The sequence below is a fragment of the Ambystoma mexicanum genome, chromosome 1q (genome assembly GCF_040938575.1).
Source record: "Ambystoma mexicanum isolate Mex_15411 chromosome 1q, UKY_AmexF1_1, whole genome shotgun sequence".
NCBI classification, from domain to species: Eukaryota; Metazoa; Chordata; class Amphibia; order Caudata; family Ambystomatidae; genus Ambystoma; species Ambystoma mexicanum.
In genome coordinates, this window is record NC_090922.1 from 695002929 (window position 1) to 695025483 (window position 22555).

The 22555-nt window shown below is 47.8% G+C and overlaps 1 protein-coding gene across 1 annotated transcript in view; it reads right to left on the reverse strand.

Annotated features, from left to right (window-relative positions):
* Positions 1-22555, reverse strand: part of LOC138535425 (P-selectin-like) — an 899675-nt gene that overhangs the window by 614381 nt on the left and 262739 nt on the right. The window contains exon 6 of the mRNA XM_069641294.1: positions 9482-9670. Coding sequence (XP_069497395.1) covers positions 9482-9670 — 189 coding nt within the window. The remainder of the gene's footprint in view (positions 1-9481; positions 9671-22555) is intronic.

The following is a 22555-nucleotide window of genomic DNA, read 5'->3' on the forward strand; positions in this document are numbered from 1 at the left end:
GATTACAGGGATACTCTTTCCCCATTCCAGATCTGTGGGCTGTTACTTTTTCAGCTTCTCTGTCAGGTGAGCCGCAACGGCTGAAAGTATGGGAATAAACCTTTGATAATACCCAATAAAACCTAGGAAGGCTTTCAGAGCTTTGTTCTTGGTGGGAATAGGGATATTCCTAAAGATTTCTCTCTTCTTTTCTTGTGGTTTGATCAATCGATTATCCACAAAAATCAAGATATGGAATGGCATAACGTGCACTTGGAGGGATTAGCCGTGAAACCTCAAGTCCTAAGTGCCAGTGATATAACATGCAGGTGGTTCACATGTTCACGCCATGTGTTACTGTGTTTGAAATATCATCATATATGCACCATAAGTCTCTGGAACGTAGTTGGTGCACCCTGTATTTGCCGAAAGGCATGGCAGTGAACTGGTATAATCTTTGGAACTATGGACTCAAGACTAGGTTTGAATACTTTTTTTGGTCACATCGCTTGAACATTTCAGTTCTATTGTAGAGTGACCCAGGAGGGAGATAGCTCGATAATGATTAGGCATTGTGTTTCTCTAGATACTTTTCTTTCAAGTCCCACCATGCAGAACTTTTCTTGGTAATATGTTTCTCTACGTTTCAAAATGCAATTTTTGTATCTGTATAAACAGTTTCTTAATGCCTTTAGGGACTTTGGGGGTCATTACGAGTTTGGAGGTAGCCATGGCGCTATTAGCGCCATAGCTGCCTCTAAACCCGGGTCTGGGTCCGGTCTGGTTGAATGGGGACTTACCGGGACATTCCGACCTGTGCGGACCCGGGAAGTCCCCATTCAGCCAACCATTCCCCATTTCCATTTGAGACCCCATAGGGCTCAATGGGATTGGGGAAGGTGCTAATTACGGGCCCGCAAATAGCAGGCCCGTTATTAGCGCCTGACCCATTAGCGGGACCGGCAAAGGACGTGTGGTCAGACCACACGTCCTTTGCGGGTCACGCTAAGGGAACTCAGAATTGGACGGTAAGGGTTTACCGGCACCGGTCTCCTTACCGGTGACCGTTAAACCTTACCGCCCAACTTGGAATGAGGGCCTTTGTCTTCAAGTTGCTGCATGCAGTGGTTCTCTTTACACTCGATTTATCCAGTTGCTTTTCGAGCTTGACCTTCAAGTTCTAACATGCAAATGTTTCTCTATATAGTCCATTTCTGAGTGGCTCTAGAAACTTTACCTCCAGGTTCCTGTCAGCAGCTTCACTTATAACAAGCAATTTCCCCTGTGGCTCATGGAACCTTCTCTCCCAGTTCCTCCTTAAAGCCTTCCACCTCTCCATCACTTGTTTTGACCACATTAGCACGGTATACCTTGGGTGCATCCTCACAGTGCTGTGACCTTCCTCTCGGTTCTCCTCCACTCCAGTGCCAGGCCTGCACATACCTCTTTCTCCACTAGGTTCTGCTTTGCCATCTCCTGGTCTGTTCCCTAACACTAACCTCCCTGTCAGGTAGTCGTCTGACAGCTCCACGTGGGTGCATCACCCTGACATTCCACATCTGCCTCTATGCTGGATCTGCTTTCTTGGCCTGCACCACATTTCATCCTTGCTATGAAGCATGGGCTCTGTGTCTGACATCGACCGTCTCTGTCTCGTGCAGCTGCTGTTGTTGAACTCTCCACAGCTTTCCTTACTTCGGCATGCTAGCTCAGTAGGCTTCTTTTATCTCCCCCCGACCCCCCTCTTCACGTTCTCAGCCCCCCCACTGCCGGTCATTAATGCATTATCTGCTCCTTTATGCCATTGGACTGCAAAATGAGTCAGAGGTGAACGATCTTGGGGAAAAGACTTCCTATTCTGCACTGGTGTCACTCTGGCAAAAGGTGCTAGATAGTTATGACACTGGCTCGATAGCCCCTCTCTTGATTTGTATATCAGCTGAACGAACCATGCTGGAGCTAAGTGAGGGAATTCAATCTTTAGTAACTTGCATGTATGTGTAACACCCCTTTTAAAATCAGCGGTTTTTACATTTTCTGTCAGTGCTTATTTTGTAATGTTATAGGGCCATGTGGTAAGATACAAATAATTACTGTGGTAAATCAGACATAGGAGACAGACCAGGGGGCATGGTTAAAAAATTGAGTTTATCAAAGAAATGAAAGAAGAAAATGTTTATGAAGGGGCCCCTATGCTAATAGTAAAAAAATGAACGGGCCCCTATGCTAATAGTAAAAAAAATGAAGGGGCCCCTATGCTAATAGGAAAAAAAATGTCTTTCAGTTGTCCCTCTTGGTTGCAAATAGTCCAACTAATCTTTGCTTTATCCCTTCCCCTGGTAAAACTCCTCTGGAAAGCTATAGGTCGGTATTCACACTGGGAACAAGATTCATGGGTTATGTTTTCTGACTTGTTCACCTCATGTAGGCTATGGGCTTGGCAAGTCCTGGTTATTGTGTCCTTTCGCTCATCCCCTCATAGGATGACTGGTTTTGCAGTTCTGGATTGGCTTTAGGCCTCTTCAGCCCTACTGTAATAGTTGCTTTGTTCGCCCCCTTGTAGGGTATTCCTACTTTCAGTCCGCCATGGACTACGGGCCGGTTCAGCCCTGTTCGGTATTTTGTTTCTCACATCTCCTGCTGTGGTATTCATGGACTCATCCCAGCGTGAGCTAATGACTTCTTCAACCCCCCGCCCCGACTCCCGTGGGATGTTTGTTCGTGCAGCCTTGTGTGGGTTTCTGACTTGCTCAGCCCTAGTTTTCTTGGTTTCGTGTCCCGTTCATGGGATGTTTGGTTATGCAGCCATGTGGGAGCTTGTGGCTTGATCAGCGTCAGTTTTCTTGGGTTCTTCACCCATTTGTGGGATGTTTGGTCTCTCAGCCCATGTCTCTATAAAGTTGTGCTTTTAAATATTGTCAGGTTGGGGGATTCTGTGATGTGTGCACTTTCCAAGTCAGTTATACAAAACAGGGTATTATTTTAGTTCATGAAAGTGAAACATTCACAAATAATTCTACCTTGCATTATGATAGGAACTAGGAAATAATGTGGCAAGTGCAGAAATTGCAAATGGCCTCAAAGCCCAGTTTCACCTCTTAACCAATGTGTGTGATCCTGGGCAACTCATTTAATCGTGTGGTGTGTAACCTGTCAAAATTGACAGCATCTAAATATTTCAAAATTGTCAACCCTTAAGAATGATTGAGTTCTCAGGGTATGTTCTCCATAAATGCCTCAACCATGGTTCAACTACTTGCAGTGTTGCTTCTCCAGCTATCAAATGCTTGGAACCCAATATTGTTTTGGGCTTTGTCATGTTGACGTATCCTGGACAACGGGGGCGGGAGGGACCCGGGCGGGAGGAGAAGGGAAGTGACGCGGGAGGGGCAGGTTAGGCAGTTCATGTTGGAGCAAGAATAAAGATACACGTTTGCAGCACAGCTCCGTGTCGGCCTGTTATTGCTGCAACCCGCGCTCGCCCTCCCAACCCCAGCAGGGGACCCCACAATGGCGACGAAGGTGGGATGAGGAGCGGCAGGATCCCCGGCAAGAGAGAGACGAGCGCCGTGCATCCGCACGCAACAGCGAGTGGAACGCTCGCCGATCGGCGCCAGCAGCAGCTGAGAAGCGCGTGGCGTCGCCGCAGCACCGCGGTGTCACAGAGCCCCGACAGACAGGACGCGGGGAGAGGGAGCTCGTCTAGGCTCCTCCCCGCTCAGGATCGAGTCACGAAGAGAAGGACCGGGCCGCGGCGGTGAACACGGAGAAGCCGGAAAGCTCACGTGCGCGTAGTAATACGCGAAAAGGTACGGTGCGGGCCCCTCCTGCATACAGCACACACGTGGCCAAGTGCATGGTCACGGTCGAGTCCCGACCCACGCAAGGAGAGGGAGAAGGCCCTCGCGCAGCCACAACTCAGGTCCTAAGGCCAGGCCAGGCCCACGCCAGAGACACGTGGGGCCTCACACAAGGGAAGTGAAGCCAGGGAAGCACATTTTCAGCCAGCGTGGTGCTCATTGATGGTGCTCGTGCCTCAGAAGGCGGCCATCACACCACAATAGCGGAATCACGCGTAGGGAAGCTACGCTCCCATCACCATGTCTGATCAGGATGCAAGTCAAGGCGCAGGAGCTCCAGGAAATGGGCCCCCAACACCCGCAAATCAAATGCCGGATCAGGTGCCCTACCAACTGCCAGACACACTGGCTGCCCAGATGCCTGGAGCCTTTGATGTGATGGACACAAGCAACATGGGCCCCAGGTGGACCAAATGGATTCGGGACTTTGACCTATACATGGGGGCCACAGGGCCAGTGGCGGATGCAAGGCAAGTGTGTCTACTAAAGCTAGCGGTCGGCTCTGCCACCCGAGACATCATAGACGAAATGCCCCAGGACTCCATAGACTCCATACAGAAACTAAAAGACGCCTTGGCAGCATATTTCGTGCCCCACAACAATGTAGACTACGAAAGACACCTGTTCCATACCACAAAGCAGGCAAAAGGGGAGACCATGGATGCGTATGTGATGCGACTTCGCACAAAGCTCAAACACTGTGACTTTGCAAATTATTCGAACACTGAAGCCCTCAGATCTCAAATAATATCGGCTTGCGAGTCCCAAATATTCTGCAGGAAACTGCTCCAAAAGTCCCGCGCGCTAGAGGAAATACTCGCACTGGGCAGGGTCGAAAGAGCCATTGACTCTCAAGTAGAAAGTTTCGGGAGCATGCCACTGGGAGAGAATTTGAACAAATTACACCTATAGAAAAAGCCAGAAGAACTATTCTGCTACAAGTGTGGGTTTGAGTACCCCCATGAAGGGACATAGGACAACGCTGCACCTCGTGCGGTGAAGAAGACCACTTCAAAGCGGTGTGCAGACTGTTCAGGGATCGAGGGAGAGAGAGGCCCCGAGACAACACCACTCGCTCGAGGCGTCGGTATGGGGGGACACCAAGCACTCACTCGACCCCAAGCACCTCCAACCCTTCAAGTCAACTCGGAAGTGACCAGAGAGATAAGGACTCCAGCGACGACCGACAAAAGCGGAGAGAAAGGAGACGATTCGTGACACGGGCTAAACACGAAAGAAGATCAAGGCGCCATGTCCGCTATTTGGTCGAACAATCCCCCACCGAATCGGACCCTAGTTCTTCTGGGAGTGATCAAAAGAAGAAGCCATACGTTTATGCCTTAGTAAATCCCACAGCCACGGCTCACAGCCCCACCCTCATCATCAAGCTGCAGGAAAGACCAACGTAATTCCTCATCGATACTGGCGCCACCGTCAACGTGGTGAGTGAACAAGTATATGCCGAACTAACCCCGAAACCAAAGCTCCAGCCAGCCACTGTTGATATCTACGCCTATGGTGCAAAAACTCCCCTCAAGTGCGCAGGACTGTTCAGCGGGCTATGCCGCTACAAGGGGCAAGAGATGAAAGTTCCAATTCACGTCCTGGCCACCGAAACAGACAGCGGATGTGTTCCGAGTTTCAAGGCAGCCGCAGACATGGGCCTGATACACATCTTATACAACATCATGGTCCACAAGTACATCGACCCGATTGACATGATTGACAACTTATACCCAAGAATATTCAGAGGGATTGGGAAACTCAAGAACCGACAAGTGAAATTACACGTAGACGACTCCATATGCCCAGTGGCTCAGCCATACCGAGGGATCCCAGTCAACATTCAACAAAAGGTGGAGGATGAGTTAAAGAAATTGCTAGAACAGGACATCATTGAAAAGGCCTCGGGAGCAACCACAAGGTTTCTCCCATTGTCCCCATCCCGAAGAAGGGATCCGAAGCTATCAGATTGTGCGTCGACATGAGGCCTCCCAACCAAGCAATCCGCAGGGAAAGATACCCTGCGCCATGAATAACAGACATGATCCATCTGTTAAACGGAGCCAAGGTGTTTTCAAAATTAGACCTCCAGAAGGGATACCATAAGCTGGTTTTACACCCCGAGAGTCGCAACATAACCACGTTCGTCACTCACGTTGGTTTGTTCAGATATAAAAGGCTGAGCTTTGGGGTGTCATCAGCCGCAGAAATCTTTCAAGCCGAGGTTCATAACATCATAAAGCACATCCCCAACTGCCTCAACTACTCGGATGACATTTTGGTGTTCGGAACTGACGTGAATAGCCACGACGAAACCCTCATGAAGGTGTGTAAAGCTCTACATAATGCAAACCTCACACTCAACAAGGACAAGTGCGAGTTCCGGAAGAGCACGCTCAAGTTCTTTGGCCACGTGTTCTCAGAGGTGGGGATGACCCCAGATCCGGATAAAGTCTCGGCTCTGAATGACACAGCAGCACCAATCAATGTGTCGGAACTTCGATCATTTCTAGGCCTAGCCAGCTACTGCACCAGATACATCAAGGATTTCGCCTCAGTCAGCGAGCCCTTAAGGAAACTAACACACCAGAATGAGAAATTTGAGTGGACCAGTGCATGTCAGGGAGCCTTCGAAACCATCAGGGAGAGGGTCGCAAAGGCGGAAAACATGGCCTACTACGACCCTAACCGGAGAACAGAACTAACAGTTGACGCCAGCCCTGTGGGGTTAGGGGCCATTCTGGCTCAATTTGATCCCAAAGACCCACAACAGAGACATGTGGTAGCCTATGCCAGTCGCAGCTTATCCGCCACTGAACAAGCCTACTCCCTGGCTGAAAAGATAGGGTTGGCTGTGGTGTGGGCATGCAAACACTTCGACTTATTCCTGTATGGAAAGCCATTTCAGGTAGTCACTGATCACCAGGCGTTACTGTTTCTATATGGCAATCCCCAAGCTAAAATGCCCCCTAGGATCGCCTGATGGGGGCTACGTCTGCAAGACTACGCTTTCGACATCATTCACAGACCAGGGAAGGGTGAAAATCCTGCTGACTTCCTGTCAAGAAGACCGAGGAGCGAGAGCAGACCTGAACCGCCTGTGGCAGACCGCTACCTCAGATATCTGGTTCACCAAACCACGCCGAAGGGGGTTAACAAAGAAGAACTGGCAAGAGAAACTTAGAACGACCCTGCATGGCGCATTATATGTGAAGGTCTTGCATCTGGACAATGGAGGAGGACTAAGGAGAGAGGAAAAGCGGCAGGAGGCCAAACATGGGAAGATGTGGAACGACTTCTCCTCGTGAAAGAAGAGCTAGCCGTATCAGAGGACCATCTCCTACTCAAGGACTGCAAGCTAGTGATCCCAGCAACTATGCGGGAGAAAGTCATCAACCTGGCACATGAGACCCACCGAGGCATTGTCTCCACCCAGCGCATGCTGCGCCAAAAGGTTTGGTTTCCACGAATGGATGCCCGAGTAGAGGCCGCCCTGAGAGCATGCCCCACCTGTTGCCTCATTACACCTAATCGACATCCTGAGCCCCTACAAATGTCAGAACTTCCGCAGAACATATGGGAAGCGGTCGCCGCTGATTTCTTTGGGCCTATTGAGGGGGGAAGATATGTCCTCGCAGTGATGGATGAATACTCCCGATATCCAGAAGTACAGCTGATCTCGTCCACGCCTGCGCATCACGTCGTTCCAGCACTGGACCACATCTTCTCTGCCTATGGAGTGCCCAAGGTGTTCAAGACAGACAACAGTGCCCCGTTCTGTGGACATCAATTTGCCCGGTTTGGGGAGTACTTGGGGTTCCGACATCGGAAGGTGACACCGCTATGGCCGCAAGCCAATGGGATGATCGAACGATTTATGGCCAATCTCAAGCGGGCCCTACAGATTGCACACCTCACGGAACAACCATACGAACAGGTGCTCAATCAACTACTACGGGACTACCGGGGAACGCCCCATAGCACCACAGGGAAGACCCCTGCCGAACTCATGTTTGGGCGTAACCCTCAAACCTGAATTCCCCAAGTAGAGGCAAGTGCACCACGCCCGGCGATGGATGCGGAGGTCCGAGAGCGGGATGAAGCAGCAAAGAACAGAATGAAGAAATACACCGACGCCCGCAGAAAAGCCCAGACATCCCAAATAACCGTGAGCGAAGTAGTGGCGGTTCGACAGCCCTCGACCCATAAACACACGCCTGCATTTCGGGAAGAGCCCCTTCTCGTTACCCAGAGGAAGGGGTCGATGATCACCACACAAGGTTCCACGGGAGCGGTAACCCGGAACTCGTTCCACTTCAAGGAACTCCCACCGCCCGGAACAAGATGCCTGAGCGGCAGGGTACAAGCCCCACCAGATGAGGAATACAGTGATCAACAAGGAGAGGATCCGTGGGAAGCTGACGAATCGGATCAAGATCCAGAAGCCGAGACGGCCGAGAGCAGACCGTCACCAAGGGCTGAGCTGACACCACCACAGCGAGTCCGGAACAGACCTCGCCGGTGGATCGAGGAAATGGACTAGAGACTCGCCAGACCATCACCTGTTGCGAAGAGTGTGGTAACCGTTTAAAAAGGGGGGAGATGTCATGTTGACGTATCCTGGACAACGGGGGCGGGAGGGACCCGGGCGGGAAGAGAAGGGAAGTGACGCGGGAGGGGCGGGGTTAGGCAGTTCATGTTGGAGCAAGAATAAAGATACACGTTTGCAGCAAAGCTCCGTGTCGGCCTGTTATTGCTGCGACCCGCGCTCGCTCTCCCAACCCCAGCAGGGGGCCCCACAGGCTTTTGGCTAAAATAATCATAATCCCAATGGTGTCGCTTTATTTTGACATCTTTGGTGAAATGTGTGCTATAGTTCAGGCCACATTTTTTTGATTTCTTACAGTATCTCTACGTGGCTTCTTTAGTAGAAATGGTATGTTAGCTCCATGCACCTTTTCACATGGGATCCGGTTCCTGTAAAGTGTGAACTACTGGCGTGGGAGAGGGGAGTGAGGTGAAGCAGATTGGGTACACATCGCGTACATCACCATGTACTCGGCTTGAGCAGAACCTGGCGCATGGGCAATGCGGTTTGCATCTAGCTCCACACCATGGGGAGAGTGGAGCGGTGCAGTTACTTTTCTTTAGCCATATATGCAGCAGAAAAAAGAACTAAATGAAGTAGAGGTCACTCGACGGCACAAAGGGTCTTGCATCAGAGCAAAGGGTGCATCGTGTGTCAGTCAATTCTACAAATGTGATGACAGGTACTGTAAGGGTTGGCTGGGTCTCCTTTTCTGGGACTGTAATGTTGGTCAATAAAAACAAAGTGAAGCACTTAAAAATGATGCGCGTGAACGATGAAGTGCATTGTGTAGTAAAGAAGAAACATTATGCATATGTACATTGTCTGCTTGATGCGTGCAAAGTTTAAAGTATGAACTATGTTCACACTTTTATCAGTTAAAAAAAGTAGCAGAGAAACCCTTTTCCCATAATTAGGGAGCACCCAAACCCCAGCTTGACAGCAGAGGCCGCATATGTTAATAAGACATATTTCACTCAGCAGCTCTCATTCTTTAGTTTTAATGGCATTAAGCAAAGCTGGATAACAAGCCTCATCAAATGCACGATACCTTCACAGGTCGGCGTCTCTGCTGACCACTGGCCGGAGGCATAACACCGGACGTCGCCGGACCCTTTCAAGGCAAAGCCTTCCTCGCAGCGGAAGTTGCATGTGGAGCTGTAGGCAAACGCCCCATAGGGGTGGGTGCAGTTTGCAACTGTGTGATTCAGGAGAAGGCTTAATGTTTCACAGTTTACAACTACAAAAGGACGGAAAATGTGGTTAGATACATTGTAATCGAGGGCTGACGTTTCTCTAAGACGGAGCTTGGCAGATAACATGTACACACAGAAGCACCCCATGTGCACTCTTGACAAACCACACCAGGTTCCGCGTTCAGGCGTTCGTCTATTTTAGATTCTTTGTCAACCTCTAAACTCTGGATGATTTCTCACGCTATCCACCTCAACCCTTCCAAAACGGAGACTCTCTTTTGTCCTGCCTCTTCTCCTACCGATGTTTCTCCTCCCTCACCTATGTCTTCTCTGCTCGTAATGCAGGTGGTCATTTTGATTCTTTATTTTTCTCAGCATAACTCCATTCTAGCTCTGTCTTATCGCTATCAGCTTCATAATATTTGCAAACTCCGACCATTTATCTCTTTCTCAGCTGCTAAGCCTATGGCGCTCCCTCGTCACAGTGACTGCTCTTCTTGTTTGGTTGCCTGCTTGTGCCCTCCCTCCTCTTCCAAAGGTGTTGCATTCTGCTATCAGTGTTCTTTTTGGACTTGATCCTCGTTCTCATATTGCCCGTTCCTTAGCCACACTTAATTAGATTTATTTTCCAGTTCGTCTTCAGCTTTGTTTTTATTGTATTTATTTTTTATTTGCATTTATAAAGCGTGCAAGCAGCCCAGGCAACGTGGCGCTGTTACCAGGAAGCGACTTAGTTACAGTTGCAGGGGTGAGGGTGTGCAGGCGTGGGGGCATGATGTGTTCCATGAGTGATAGGGCTACACGAGGGTTACATGGTCTGGAGCATATCCTGGCATAGGAGCATAATACATATAGATATTAGGAACATAATAGATATAGATATTACATGGGGTTTGTACACAGAGTGTGCACACATCCGCCTAACCTAGGTGAACTGCTGGGTAGACAGGGAGTTAGCAGAAGAGCCTGGTTTTGACGGCTTTGCGGAACGCTAGGTTTGAGGGTTGAGGTCTGAGGGTGAGAGAAATGGAGTTCCATTGGCTAGCTGCTATGAAAGGGAAACAAACTCCTCCTCGTTTGGCACGCTTACCTTTGGGCACAGTCAGAAGGTTAGAGTACGGTGTTCTGGTGGGTCTTGAGGAGAGAGGCCTGTAAACTCTCTGCGATTAGTGTGGGGGCTGAAAGGGGGATGCATATATGGGTAATGGCGAGTGTTTTGAACACGACATGCTCACGGACGTGTTTTTTCTGCATTGTTTTGAAATGGATCTAGTGTATTTCTCACCCTTTCTCTCCTCTCTGGCTTCAGTCAATGGGCCTCATTACAAGTTCAGAGGTGCAGTACATTTTTGGGGTTAGTTCCAATAATGCCACTTTCTTGGCCGTAACAGAATTCCCGCCAATTTTACTGCACTGTCGAAATCTGAAGTGGGGGTTAAATGCTCCACTTTACTTCCAGTTTCGGGAGGATAGCTCCGGGTCAACGTGCTTGCTTTGGAAGCAAGACATCGTGGAGCAACGCCGGTTCGATCCCTGGTCCACGCTTAGAAACCTCTGGGTATTAAGCGTGCTATAAATAACCAATTATAATAATGGTGGAATTACTGCTAGCAGTTAATCTGCAAAAATCTTCACAGAGTCGTCCACACTCCAAAAATGAGGTTTAAAACCGCCTTACCACTGCTCCTAAATGGTGGTAAATCCACTGAGTTCAGTGGTGGTAATTGTAAACGACTTTGGTGGTAATGCTAAAGAAGTGTGGAATTACCTCCATCATCATAATGAGGTCTTATGTTCTTTCTCTGATACTTTGTGATATCTCTGTATTTCTTCTTACTGTTTTTCCCCCCATTGTGCAAAATCTGTATTTTGTTCCTTTGCTCTCTTAGCCCCTAAACTCTTCCTCTTTCTGTAAGACCTTCTATATTGTCTAGTTTTCGCTCTTCCCTTAAAATTGATTTTCTTGCTTTTTGTTGAATGGAATGCATTCCTCCTGGTTGATCGTTTGCAAATACTGCGATATTTTTGTAACTGCTTATGCAATTTTGTTACGAGCTTTTCGAAAGCACGCTATACATTGTAATAAATCAATAAAATTAGATACAGTCTCTATAAACAATTGTTCATACATAGAAAAAAGAGATTCCCCCCACTAGCTACAATCACTGCATTATCCAGAGGCATGCTCGTCTTGGTAACAAGAGGACACAGAGCAACACTGGTTCGAATCCCCGGGCTGCGCTTAGAAACCCCATCGGTATTAATTGCATTATAAAAAAAACAATTATAATGATATGCTAGTATTTCAATGCCTCACACCTGTGCTTTATTAAAAAAATGTGAGATAGGTTCTTTTTGGTTGAGCTGGCCCATCTTGCTGCCAAATCCCACAAGTAGTGGGTGCTCTGATAGGATATTTACTCTTCAGATAAAATATACCACCCACCATCTTTTCCAATAAGAAATGAATACTGCAATAGTACCTCACACTCTGACTGCTTTTGGGCTTTCTGCATGCATTCCTGCCCTTCTTTGTCAGAACAGGGCGCTTTGCAGTATCTTTGATTTTGGGCCTCATTACACGGATGGCGGTAATGGTTAACGGTCACCGTTAGTGGTAACAGTGACCATTAACCATTACCGCCTTACTACGAGGTCCCTTAGCGGGTTGGTGCTTTAACGCCTGCTTTTTGCAGGCGTTAAAAACCAACCCGCTAAGGGACCTTGGTGCTAATTACGGCACCGCAAAATTGCGGTGCCGTAATTAGCACCTTCCCCATTCCCATTATGCCCTATGGGGCAAAAATGGGAATGGGGAAGGGCAGTGGTGGAAGGGGGAATTACCGCCCCGCCAACCTTGGAATGGGGCGGTAATTCCCCTTTCCACCAAGGCGGTGCCGGTATTTTACCGTCATGGACCAAGGTGCTAATAGCACCTTGGTCCATGTGCTAATACCGCCATCCGTGTAATGAGGCCCTTTGTCTCGGGAGGATAGCTCAGGGGCAACGCGCTAGCCTTGGAAGCCAGTCGACTCGAAGCAACACAGGTCATGCGATGCCCGGGCCCACGCATAGAAACCTCTGGGTATTAAGCGCATTGTAAATACACAATTACAATTTTCCCACTAAATTGGTTTGATCAAATCTTCTTGTACATAAGAAACTTGCATCCATGTCACCCAGTACAGCCTAGATGCTGACATGTCTAGCATACAAAAGCATAGTGATGAAAACTCTCTCTGATTCCAAGGTCAACGGGTATCCCACTTAGGTCCTCGTTTTAGTGGCTGTGGTGGGACCTGGTTGCACATCCACGTGGTCGGGCACCTACCTTCATTAATGGTCCGCCCCTGCATACAGCACAGAGGGCTCAGTGAATGGATGTATGCTTCTGTTGAAGGGTCAAACAAACTCTGGATCGGCTGGGCTTCCCTGCTTATCAATACATGCATTTGGTAGCTACGGGGTGATCTCAGATCATAAATAATAGCCCAGAGTTTCAAAATGGCAGCTGAAACTCCCCCACCGATCTGAACAAATGGTACTGTTTTTTTTCTGCAAAACAAAACCCAATACAAACCGTGCAAATTGATTGCTAGATCTGATGGCATGGGAATGTCTTGCACCGGTGCTTGAGCTCGACACGGCATAAGCTCAACATGGCAACCCAAGGCAGGTGGCAGAAATCATCATGGTGCTGGATATGACGATGGTAGGACGCTCAGAAAATCCATACAAACATGTTTGTAAGTCTACAAATGTTCCTTGGCCTGTCCAACCTCACCTTAAAATATGCTCCACAGCTACTGGCAACAGTCTTCTTAGACCTATTCCAGAACATTGGAAGGAGGCAATAGTAGTTGTGATCTTCAAGAAGGGAGATCGTTCGGAACCTGTGAATTACCGCCCAATCTCCCTCCTCGATGCTTCCTATAAGATCTTCTCACGGTTCATGTTGCAGGCTCTAGAACAATGGGCTCTAAAAGCTGTAGTAGTTTTGACCCTCACCAGTCAGGCTTCCGCAAGGGAACAAGCGCATTCTTGAATTGCTTTTTGATTAAGCTTTTTGGCAAACCAGGCAATCCAGAATAAATGTACTTTGTATCTGGCCTTCCTGGATATTGCAAAGGCTTTTGATTGTGTTGATTGCTCCAGGTTGTGGGCAATGCTAAGAGAATGGAATTGTCCTGAACCTTTGCTTAACATTTTGGAACACCTTCAAATTGATATTAGAATCAAGATTAAGCTGGATCAGGCTGGATCTTTCTCAGGCTGGCTTTTTGTCGAGTGGGGTTTGCAACAGGGGTGTGTGCTGGCACCTTTTTCATTTAATCTTTACATTCTTGGCATAGGAACAGCGCTAGCATGTGCTGTGACCAACCCCCCTAGGATGATCTTGTCCTTATGGACTGTACCCCAATAGGCCTCCAAAGGTCCTTAAAGTCTGTGGCAGATTATTTTGGGGATCTGGGCTTGTACATAAATGTGCCAAAGTCTAAGATACCTGTTACAATCGGCGTAGGACCCTTGTACGCAGGACTCAGTTTGTGTGGTGCATAAATAGTTCCAGATAGGAGGAGGTTTCTGAATTTAAATATCTTGGTGTTGTTTTAAAAGCTAAACAGTATCTGGGTTTAGCAAATCAGGTTCTTACGCTCAAAGCAATTGCAGCAGCAACAAAATTACATGTTTTGGATAGGAAATATGGGTGTTTCTCCCTCCTACCAGTTGTGAAAAAGTACAACCAAATCTTGGTTCTAAAATTAATCTACGGAGCGGAGGTGCGAGAAGAGGGGCTACTCTGGTCCAGGCTTGAGTCATTCATATGGAAGCGAGTCCTGGTACTTCCCATAAGCACTCCAATCGCAGCCCTATGCCATATTTTGGGTCTTGTTCCGCTAGAAGTATTGGTTACCTGGCGTAGAATTTTACTAGCAAGAAGTATTTTGCTCCCTCCAGCTTTTTCTCTGTTTGTGCACCTTAATGCTCTCTTTAATGTGGGCAATTGCACCTCTTTGAATTCATGGATTCAATGTTTTAGCTTCTCTGGAAGCTAATGGAATACTATTAGAAGATTTGGAGTACAGATGTTTCAGGGTTAAGAAGAAATTATTTGAAAATGCTTGGATTGCAAATAGAGACTGGGGATCATTACGAGGTGGGTGGTAAGGGATTACCGGCAACAGTAAGGACACCGGTGCCAGTAATCCGTTACCACCCTATTCCGAGGTCCCTTAGCGGGTCCCTCCAGTAACGCCTGGTCTGACCAGGCGTTATGGACAGGACCCGTTAAGGGACTTTAGAGCTAATAACGATACTGCAAATTGTGGTACCGTTATTAGCTACTTCCCCATTCCCATTGAGCCCTATGGGGGCTCAAATGGGAATGGGAATGTTTTTTTCAATGGGGACTTACCGGTCCCTCCAAGGTCAGAATGGACCGGTAAATCCCCATTGAACCAACCCGGAGGCGGAATCGGTATGGGAGGCAGCCATGGAGCTAATTGCTCCATGGCTACCACCATACTCGGAGTGAGGCCCACTGTCTTGAGACTTATAAAATCTTTTTTTCACTTCTCTTGGGATATCAAACCACACAATCAAATACAGAAAGGTATGGCAAGATATCCGTCGTAACAAGTAAGAGAATTCTGGCTACATGTAAAGTTAAAGTTCTTGTTAACTAATGATGTCCTAGGTGCAAGGAACTACGGGCGTGCCGCCTATGCAAGAATTGCCATGAAACCATAAAGCATATCATCATTGAATGTCCAGCCCTCGCTAAACAGCTTAATGACATGTTTGAACTATATTTTAAATCTAGACCATTGCTTACATGGGAATTCTTATGGTGGAAATTTCTTTTAGAACCTACTGAGCAACTGGTGACTGGTGATTACTATGATGAATTTTGTAAAAAGTATAGAGATACGGCCTCATTACACGGTAGGCGGTGGACCAAGGCGCTATTAGCGCCATGGTTCATGCCGGTAAAATACCGGCACCGCCTTGTGGAAAGGGGAATTACCGCCCCATTCCAAGGTTGGCGGGGCGGTAAATCCCCCTTCCACCATTGCCCTTCCCCATTCTCATTTCTGCCCCATAGGGCATAATGGGAATGGGGAAGGCGCTAATTACGGCACCGCAAATTGCGGGACCTTAATTAGCTCCCTGGGTCCCTTTGCGGGTTGGTTTTTAACGACTGCAAAAAGCCTATGGGGCAAAAATGGGAATGGGGAAGGGTAATGGGAATGGGGAAGGGTAATGGGGGAAGGGGGAATTACCACCCCGCCAACCTTGGAATAGGGCGGTAATTCCCCTTCCCTCCAAGGCGGTGCCGGTATTTTACCGGCATGGACCAAGGTGCTATTAGCACCTTGGTCCACCGCCTACCGTGTAATGAGGCCCGGGTCCACCAGGAAAAAGAGAGAAGACAAATCCACAGCTCCAGTGCATGACATTTTCCTTTGATGGCATCTTCTTTTTTTAATAATTGGTGGAGATTTGCAGCATACTCCGTCACCAGGATCTTGAAGAAATTTGGGCCAGTGTTTTAGCCTCAATGGGCCTCATTACACGGTAGGCGGTAGGGGTTTACCGGTACCGGTAAGGGCACCAGTACCGGTAAACCCCTACCGCCTTACTACGAGTTCCCTTTGCGGGACCTTGGAGCTAATTACGGTACCGCAATTTGCGGAAACATAATTAGCACCTTCCCCATTCCCATTATGCCCTATGGGGGCAAAAATGGGAATGGGGAAGAGCCTTGGTGAATGGGGAATTACCGCCCCCGCTCACCTTGGAGTAGAGCGGTAATTCCACCATCCACCAAGGCGGACACAGTAAAATACCGGCGGCAACCATGGCGCTAATAGCGCCATGGTTACCGCCTATCGTGTAATGAGGCCCAATGTCTAATGAAAGCTGAGCCACTGGAAACGTTTCAGTAGCAAACACAATGTGGCCCTCATTACCACCCAGGCGGAAAACCATGGTGCTAATAGCACCATGGTCCATGCAGGTAACTTACCGACTCCGCCATGGAGAAAGGGGGAATTACCACCTCATAACAAGGTTGGCGGGGCGGTAATTTCCCCTTCCTTCATGGCCCTTCCCCATTCCCATTTTTGCCCCATAGGGCTCAATGGGAATGGGGAAGGCGCTAAGTACGGTACCGCAAATTGCGGTGCCGTACTTAGCACCGAGGTCCCTTTGCGGGTCTCTACTTTAACAGCTGGTGTAGACCAGCCGTTAAGGTCGGGTCCCGCAAAGGGACCTCGTAATCAGGCGCTAATGGGTTAACGGCGCCGCAGCCTTTTACGGCGCCGTTAACCCATTGGTGCCAGGGTCGTAATGAGGCCCATTCTGCCTCATTACAAGTCTGCTGGTAACCCTGCCGGTGATACCGGTGGGTTTCCGCTGGACCCGAAAGAAATTACCGGCGCCTGACTTCCTGGTAGCACTGGGGTATTACAACCCCGGCAGTCCAGGGAAGTCAGGTGCCGGTAATTTGTAAGTCCCCATTCCCATAGAGTCCAATGGGAATGGGGATCTAGGAAGCACCGGCACCTTTGTTAACGGTGCATATGCTTCCGTGACGGCTTGCCTACTTTGGCCGCTGTGGCCGGCAGGGTCAGCCATGTTGGGCAGAGCGGCTCTGGCAGGCAAACCCGTAGTGTGCTGGTTCAGAAACAACGGTGCTGGTAGGCTTACCGGCACTGTTGTTCCTGGACCGACACACTTGTAATGAGGCCCATTGTCTTGGAAACAGACGTGAGACACTGACCCGAAAATACAGAGGGCACCAAAGTATGACTTCATTTGGCAATATAGCCTCCGCTTCTGAGGCCGCTTGGCAAGACGCTGGATCAATGCTCGGCAATGTTGAGGAGCACTCTCAAGAATCCTCAACGGATATGGCTTCACTCTCATCTGAATTCTCATCATATTGCCTCTGTTTTCTGAGGTGTGTTTAGCTTACTGGCAAATTAACATATGCCGGTAATTGTTTCCCTGTGCTACAGCAAGACTTGATGCATGATTAGCCGAAGGGTACTGGAGAGTGCGTACAGGCAGTTTATACTTATTTCAGATTTGAGGTACATAAAAGGATTTAGTGGCTTGGCACGACTCATGATAGGGTCCCCAAAACTGTCTCCTGGTAATAAACCAGAACCAAACTTTATAGGAGAACTACACATGTACAAAAGTATTAGTGGGACAAATGGTGGTCTATGGCATGAAAGGGGAATACAGGAGTAATCCCTATTCATAAATACCAATGGTGGATGGGTTTCTTTTTACACGACCTGTAAGGTTGGATGAAGACCCACAGGAAGACACATAGTTATAATGGGCTGCCCTGGCACGATTTCTGGCTGAGAACAGTTATTTGGCTAGAAAGAAGATACTGTAAACAGGGCTTACACTTGGAGGGCACCGCTTGACACCATGCTGAATGCTCCTAGCATGCCCGTAAGGATCGACAAATGTTAAAATGGTACAACTGCAAACATTGCATGGTGTACCATCATGAGGCATCACAATATGTTAGTGCCTCTATTCACTCTGAATTGTTCCTTAACTTATCTGTGGCTTTGGCGTGTGCCAACATGTAGAGCACATGTAACACCTTATAACAGCGCTATAGATTACTATTTGCTATAGATTATTATTTGTGCAACCACCATGGCTAAAATGATGCCTTCCATGTTGATGACACCACCAACCTCGTGGGATGCGGTCAGTACCCTGGGTACGGCTTATCATGAAGAAGTGATCAGCCCCCACACACTAGCGGTGAAACTGTGGATGTGCGTGCATACGTGGCCAAATAACTCATGACCCTGAACTCATGCTTCAGAATCATGTTGTGCAGAGCAGAGGTACGAATGTGGGTGAGTGCAACAATCACTGTTGTATTCTGCCAATGTATTACTAAATCCTGCTTTGGGGAGCACAATGACCATGATTCTATTGCCCAGTCAATGCTTAGGTAGGATAAGGCTATATCTAATTAAATCCCCAGATGTACAATTAATATGTCTTCCCCCGGTCTGTCCACAGACAACCTTAGCGATGGGGGAGACTACCTGTGACTGATTCAATTGTCTATGCATTGTATCCTTATTAGCATTGTGACACGGTGAGCTACTTTGTTATCCAGGAGACAATACAATTTGATTGAGTGGGCATGGTGCCAATGTGCCTTGATCTCAATGCAGTAGGCCTAAAACTATACCATGGAGAAGCTTCACCCATTGCTGATGGGTGTTTGTCAAGCCTGAGATTGAACACCAATTTGTGTCTGCCCCTCGAGGTCCATTTTGGGGTACCTGCTATGTGAGGGGGCCAGAGGAATGGGAGAGGAGTAAGGAGATGGAGATGGGTACATGGTGGAGGAATCCTTTGAGGCCAGGGTGGCACATGCTGTGACCCCCAGAAGATCAGCACACCAATGAAAATCTGTGACATGCTGCTGTGTTATTGGGGAAGATCGGACCTTCAGCAGGTTGGGACGATGCCTCATTGGTACTCTGCGAGGGGTTAATACTTTGTGAGCCAACAACGTCCACACAATCTAACCAAACTGCATGACTGGACATTGGCCCCATGGGTATGCCAAGATGACGATGTTTGTAACACCATCCTCCACAACTCTGAGGACAGCAGAATCTCTGAGGCTGACACAGCCGTAGTGCGGAGCACTGCAGTGGCTCTCAATTAAGAAGAAACTGCCACAGAGCCAAAGGGCTATTTCACAAAAAAACTGCTCACACTACCAAGTATACACTAAATGAGAACAAAAAGGACTTTTGTGCTGTCACACTGGCAGCTCGAGAAGACCAAGCAAAGCACTCCGTGGCACACCAGTTGGTGTCAGACTAGGGGCATCTTACAATAGGAAAAGGCTATCAACCAGGCCAAAGAAAACGGTGTCTTACAATAGGACTTACAGCGTTAGGGAAAATTGAGTGCACAAAATTAGACAGGCAAGGCATGGTATTTCCCCATGCGTGGATGACGCAGCAAGATAAAAATGAACTACCTTTTTGCATGCAGCAAGGTCAGCTGCTATCAGTGTGATGCAAGCCCATTTTGCGGCCATTCAGAGAGCCTACACTAGAATGGATGCAGAGTCCTCCATCAGAACCATAGCTGACACAGACCTAGAGGTCCCTTGCACCATGGCAGGGCCTGTTGGGGATCCCACACCAAATGTTATTGTGGAGGAGATCATCGTGGGGACCAAGAGAGAGGAAGAACTATGCGGCCAGCTTGATCATTTATCCCGGTTTGTGGTTAGTTCCAAAGTCCCCCTTCGACCAAGAACATTGGTAAAGGAAGTTGATTTGCTGTGATTGAAGAGATGGTAGCTATGTGGTCTTATTCATTTATGACCTGAACTCCTTTTTCTTTCCCCTCCTTTCATGTTGAAAAGAATATGCGATTATGACAAGAGCAGTATAACTCATTGCATAGTAGCTGTCATGATCTGGTAAAGAGAGTTAACGTACCTGAAACGGATATAAACTCATTTTGTGTTGACATTTATTGGCCAATTGCACAACGTGCAACAAAGATTTGAAGGACATTCACCTGTGGACCTTCAGATTCTGAGCATTAAATCCCAAGAACGTTTCATGGTATTGATGCACATGAAAGTGACAATGAGGGAGTGGTGAGTCAAAAGAGGGCTGACAGTGCTCATGAAAGTATGTTCAGGGACAAACGCATGAGTGTCAAAGATAAATAGTAGTAAAATGGTACCTAAGATGTTTTTGCAAATGTATGTTATGATAGATTGATTTAATGGAATAACAAGGACATTATTTAAAGCTGTGCATGGTTTGTCATCCAGATGCCTCATGAAGGATCTGTTTTCATGTTTTTATGAATGGAATTACTTGCCTTTAGAATGGCTGTCTGAGTATAGGCCAAGGGCCAGAGACTCATAGAACCCGCATGGCATGTGCCAAATCTTCTGCACTGACATGCAGGGAATATTAACTTTTTTTTAAAAGGGAAGCAGCGCAACCAGCCTCTGGGGGGAAGGGCAGGGTAGGTCGGACGGAGGTGACAGACCAGTTTTTGTCATTTCAAGATTGTATATTCAAATAATAAAGGAAACATGTCTTGCTCTCTCTCGTCTATGGGTTTCCCTACCCAACTAAACTAAGTAAGTTGCTTGTCATCTGCTGTGAAGTCCAAAATAAACAGTCTGTCTTCTATCAAACTCTAACCAGCCTGTCCCTATCACTAATAGAAAACAACAAAAGACCAGAAAAATGATTCCCTTCTCCTGGATAGGCTTCTTCAGCTTTAGCGTGCATTCTTGAGATATTGCTTGCCTATCTCGTGATGTAACTGGTTTAGTTCTTTTAGGGGAATTTTCCCAGTACTGGTTTCCAGTGCTCGTTCCTTTGGCAGGTCTTTCCTTCTCAGCTTTGTTAGCTTTGGAAATCCTGGAAAAAGATATCTCTTCAGTGTCTCTAAATGTACTTCTCTTCCTGGTTCCACTAGGGAGACTGATTCCCTCTTTGTATGGTTCTTATTCTCTCTGTAGCTACAGTTCTTTATCTCATGGGGTATAAGACAGTTGGTATCATATTCTCCCTCTTCTGATTCACCGCCTTCCTCCTTGCTAGTATTATTGTAGACCCAATAGCAATTCTCTTGTCCATTTCTTATCTCACTGAGACAAGTAGGACGAGTTTCACTACTGTTTTTCTCTTCTGACCACTCACTGAGACAAGTAAGCTGAGTCGCAGGTTTTTTGTTCCTCTCCTTAATCTCGGGCTACTCACTGGGATGAGTAGGCTGAGTCCCAGAGTGTTTTTCACTCTTCTTAACTTCGAGCCACTCACTGGGACGAGTAGGCTGAGTCCCAGAGTGATTTTCAGTCTTCTTAACTTCAGGCCATTTACCTGGATGAGTAGGCTGAGTCCCTGAATGTTTGTCACTATAGGGTGTGTCTGTCTTCTTAACTTCAGACCACTCACTCGGACGAGTAGGCTGACAGTATTCTTTATTGCCGAGTTCCCTCCAGGGTCTCCCGCCATCCTTGTTACCTTGCTTTTTGAAGAATTGGCGTCACCGGGCCTGTTCTCAGGAGCAGGACTTCAGACGTTGTCAGGACTGCTTAGTTTCTCGTTCTGCCTGCCTTGGACTCATCAGCCCACCCCTTAAGGGTCCATGCCACCGCTGTTGCCTGCCTCTCCTTCTTGGGCTTTTCTTCCCCTCTGCTTGTCAGTCTCCTGACGGAGGATCTCTCGGTCTCCTGTTCCAGTCACAACTTGACTGATTTGAAGCTCATGGACTTAGTTTCTCTCTGGTTCTCTTGGGCCTCCCACTTTTATAATGCTGCTCTGAGGCTTCCCCAGCTTCTCATGGAAGTCCTTCCTTTGTGTTTCGATCACACGCATCATGACTCCTTTAAGTTTCCGCTTGTCAGTGTCTGACAGATACTCATTCTTCATAACTCCTTGAGTTCTCCTCATCCTGGTACCTATCTAGTACTTATTCTTTATTCCTCCTGAAGTTTTACTCTTCTCAGCACCAGGCAGATAGTCTCAGTAGTAATACCACAATAACAGATATAGGAGGAGTCTGTTATTCTGAAAGCTGGTATGATCTCAGTGGGTTTCTTTATGTTATGGAAAGGGAGTTCCTCATCGGAACTGGAGCTCTTGTCCTCAAGGCAGGGTCTCTCCCTGTGAGGTTCGCTTGCTGCCACAATTAGGGGGAATATCGCATGGTGTGATCACCTCTCCACCCTCACAAGGAAATCCCCCCAGCCCCGAGAAGAAGTGACTGAATGCCTCGATTCGTCACATACCCTTTCCCTTATGAGTTTGACTTCCCCTTCTCTTTTGTTGTTGGTTTTCTGTCTTCTTATTTTGCGATAACACTTGAGTATCTTTTGGCTT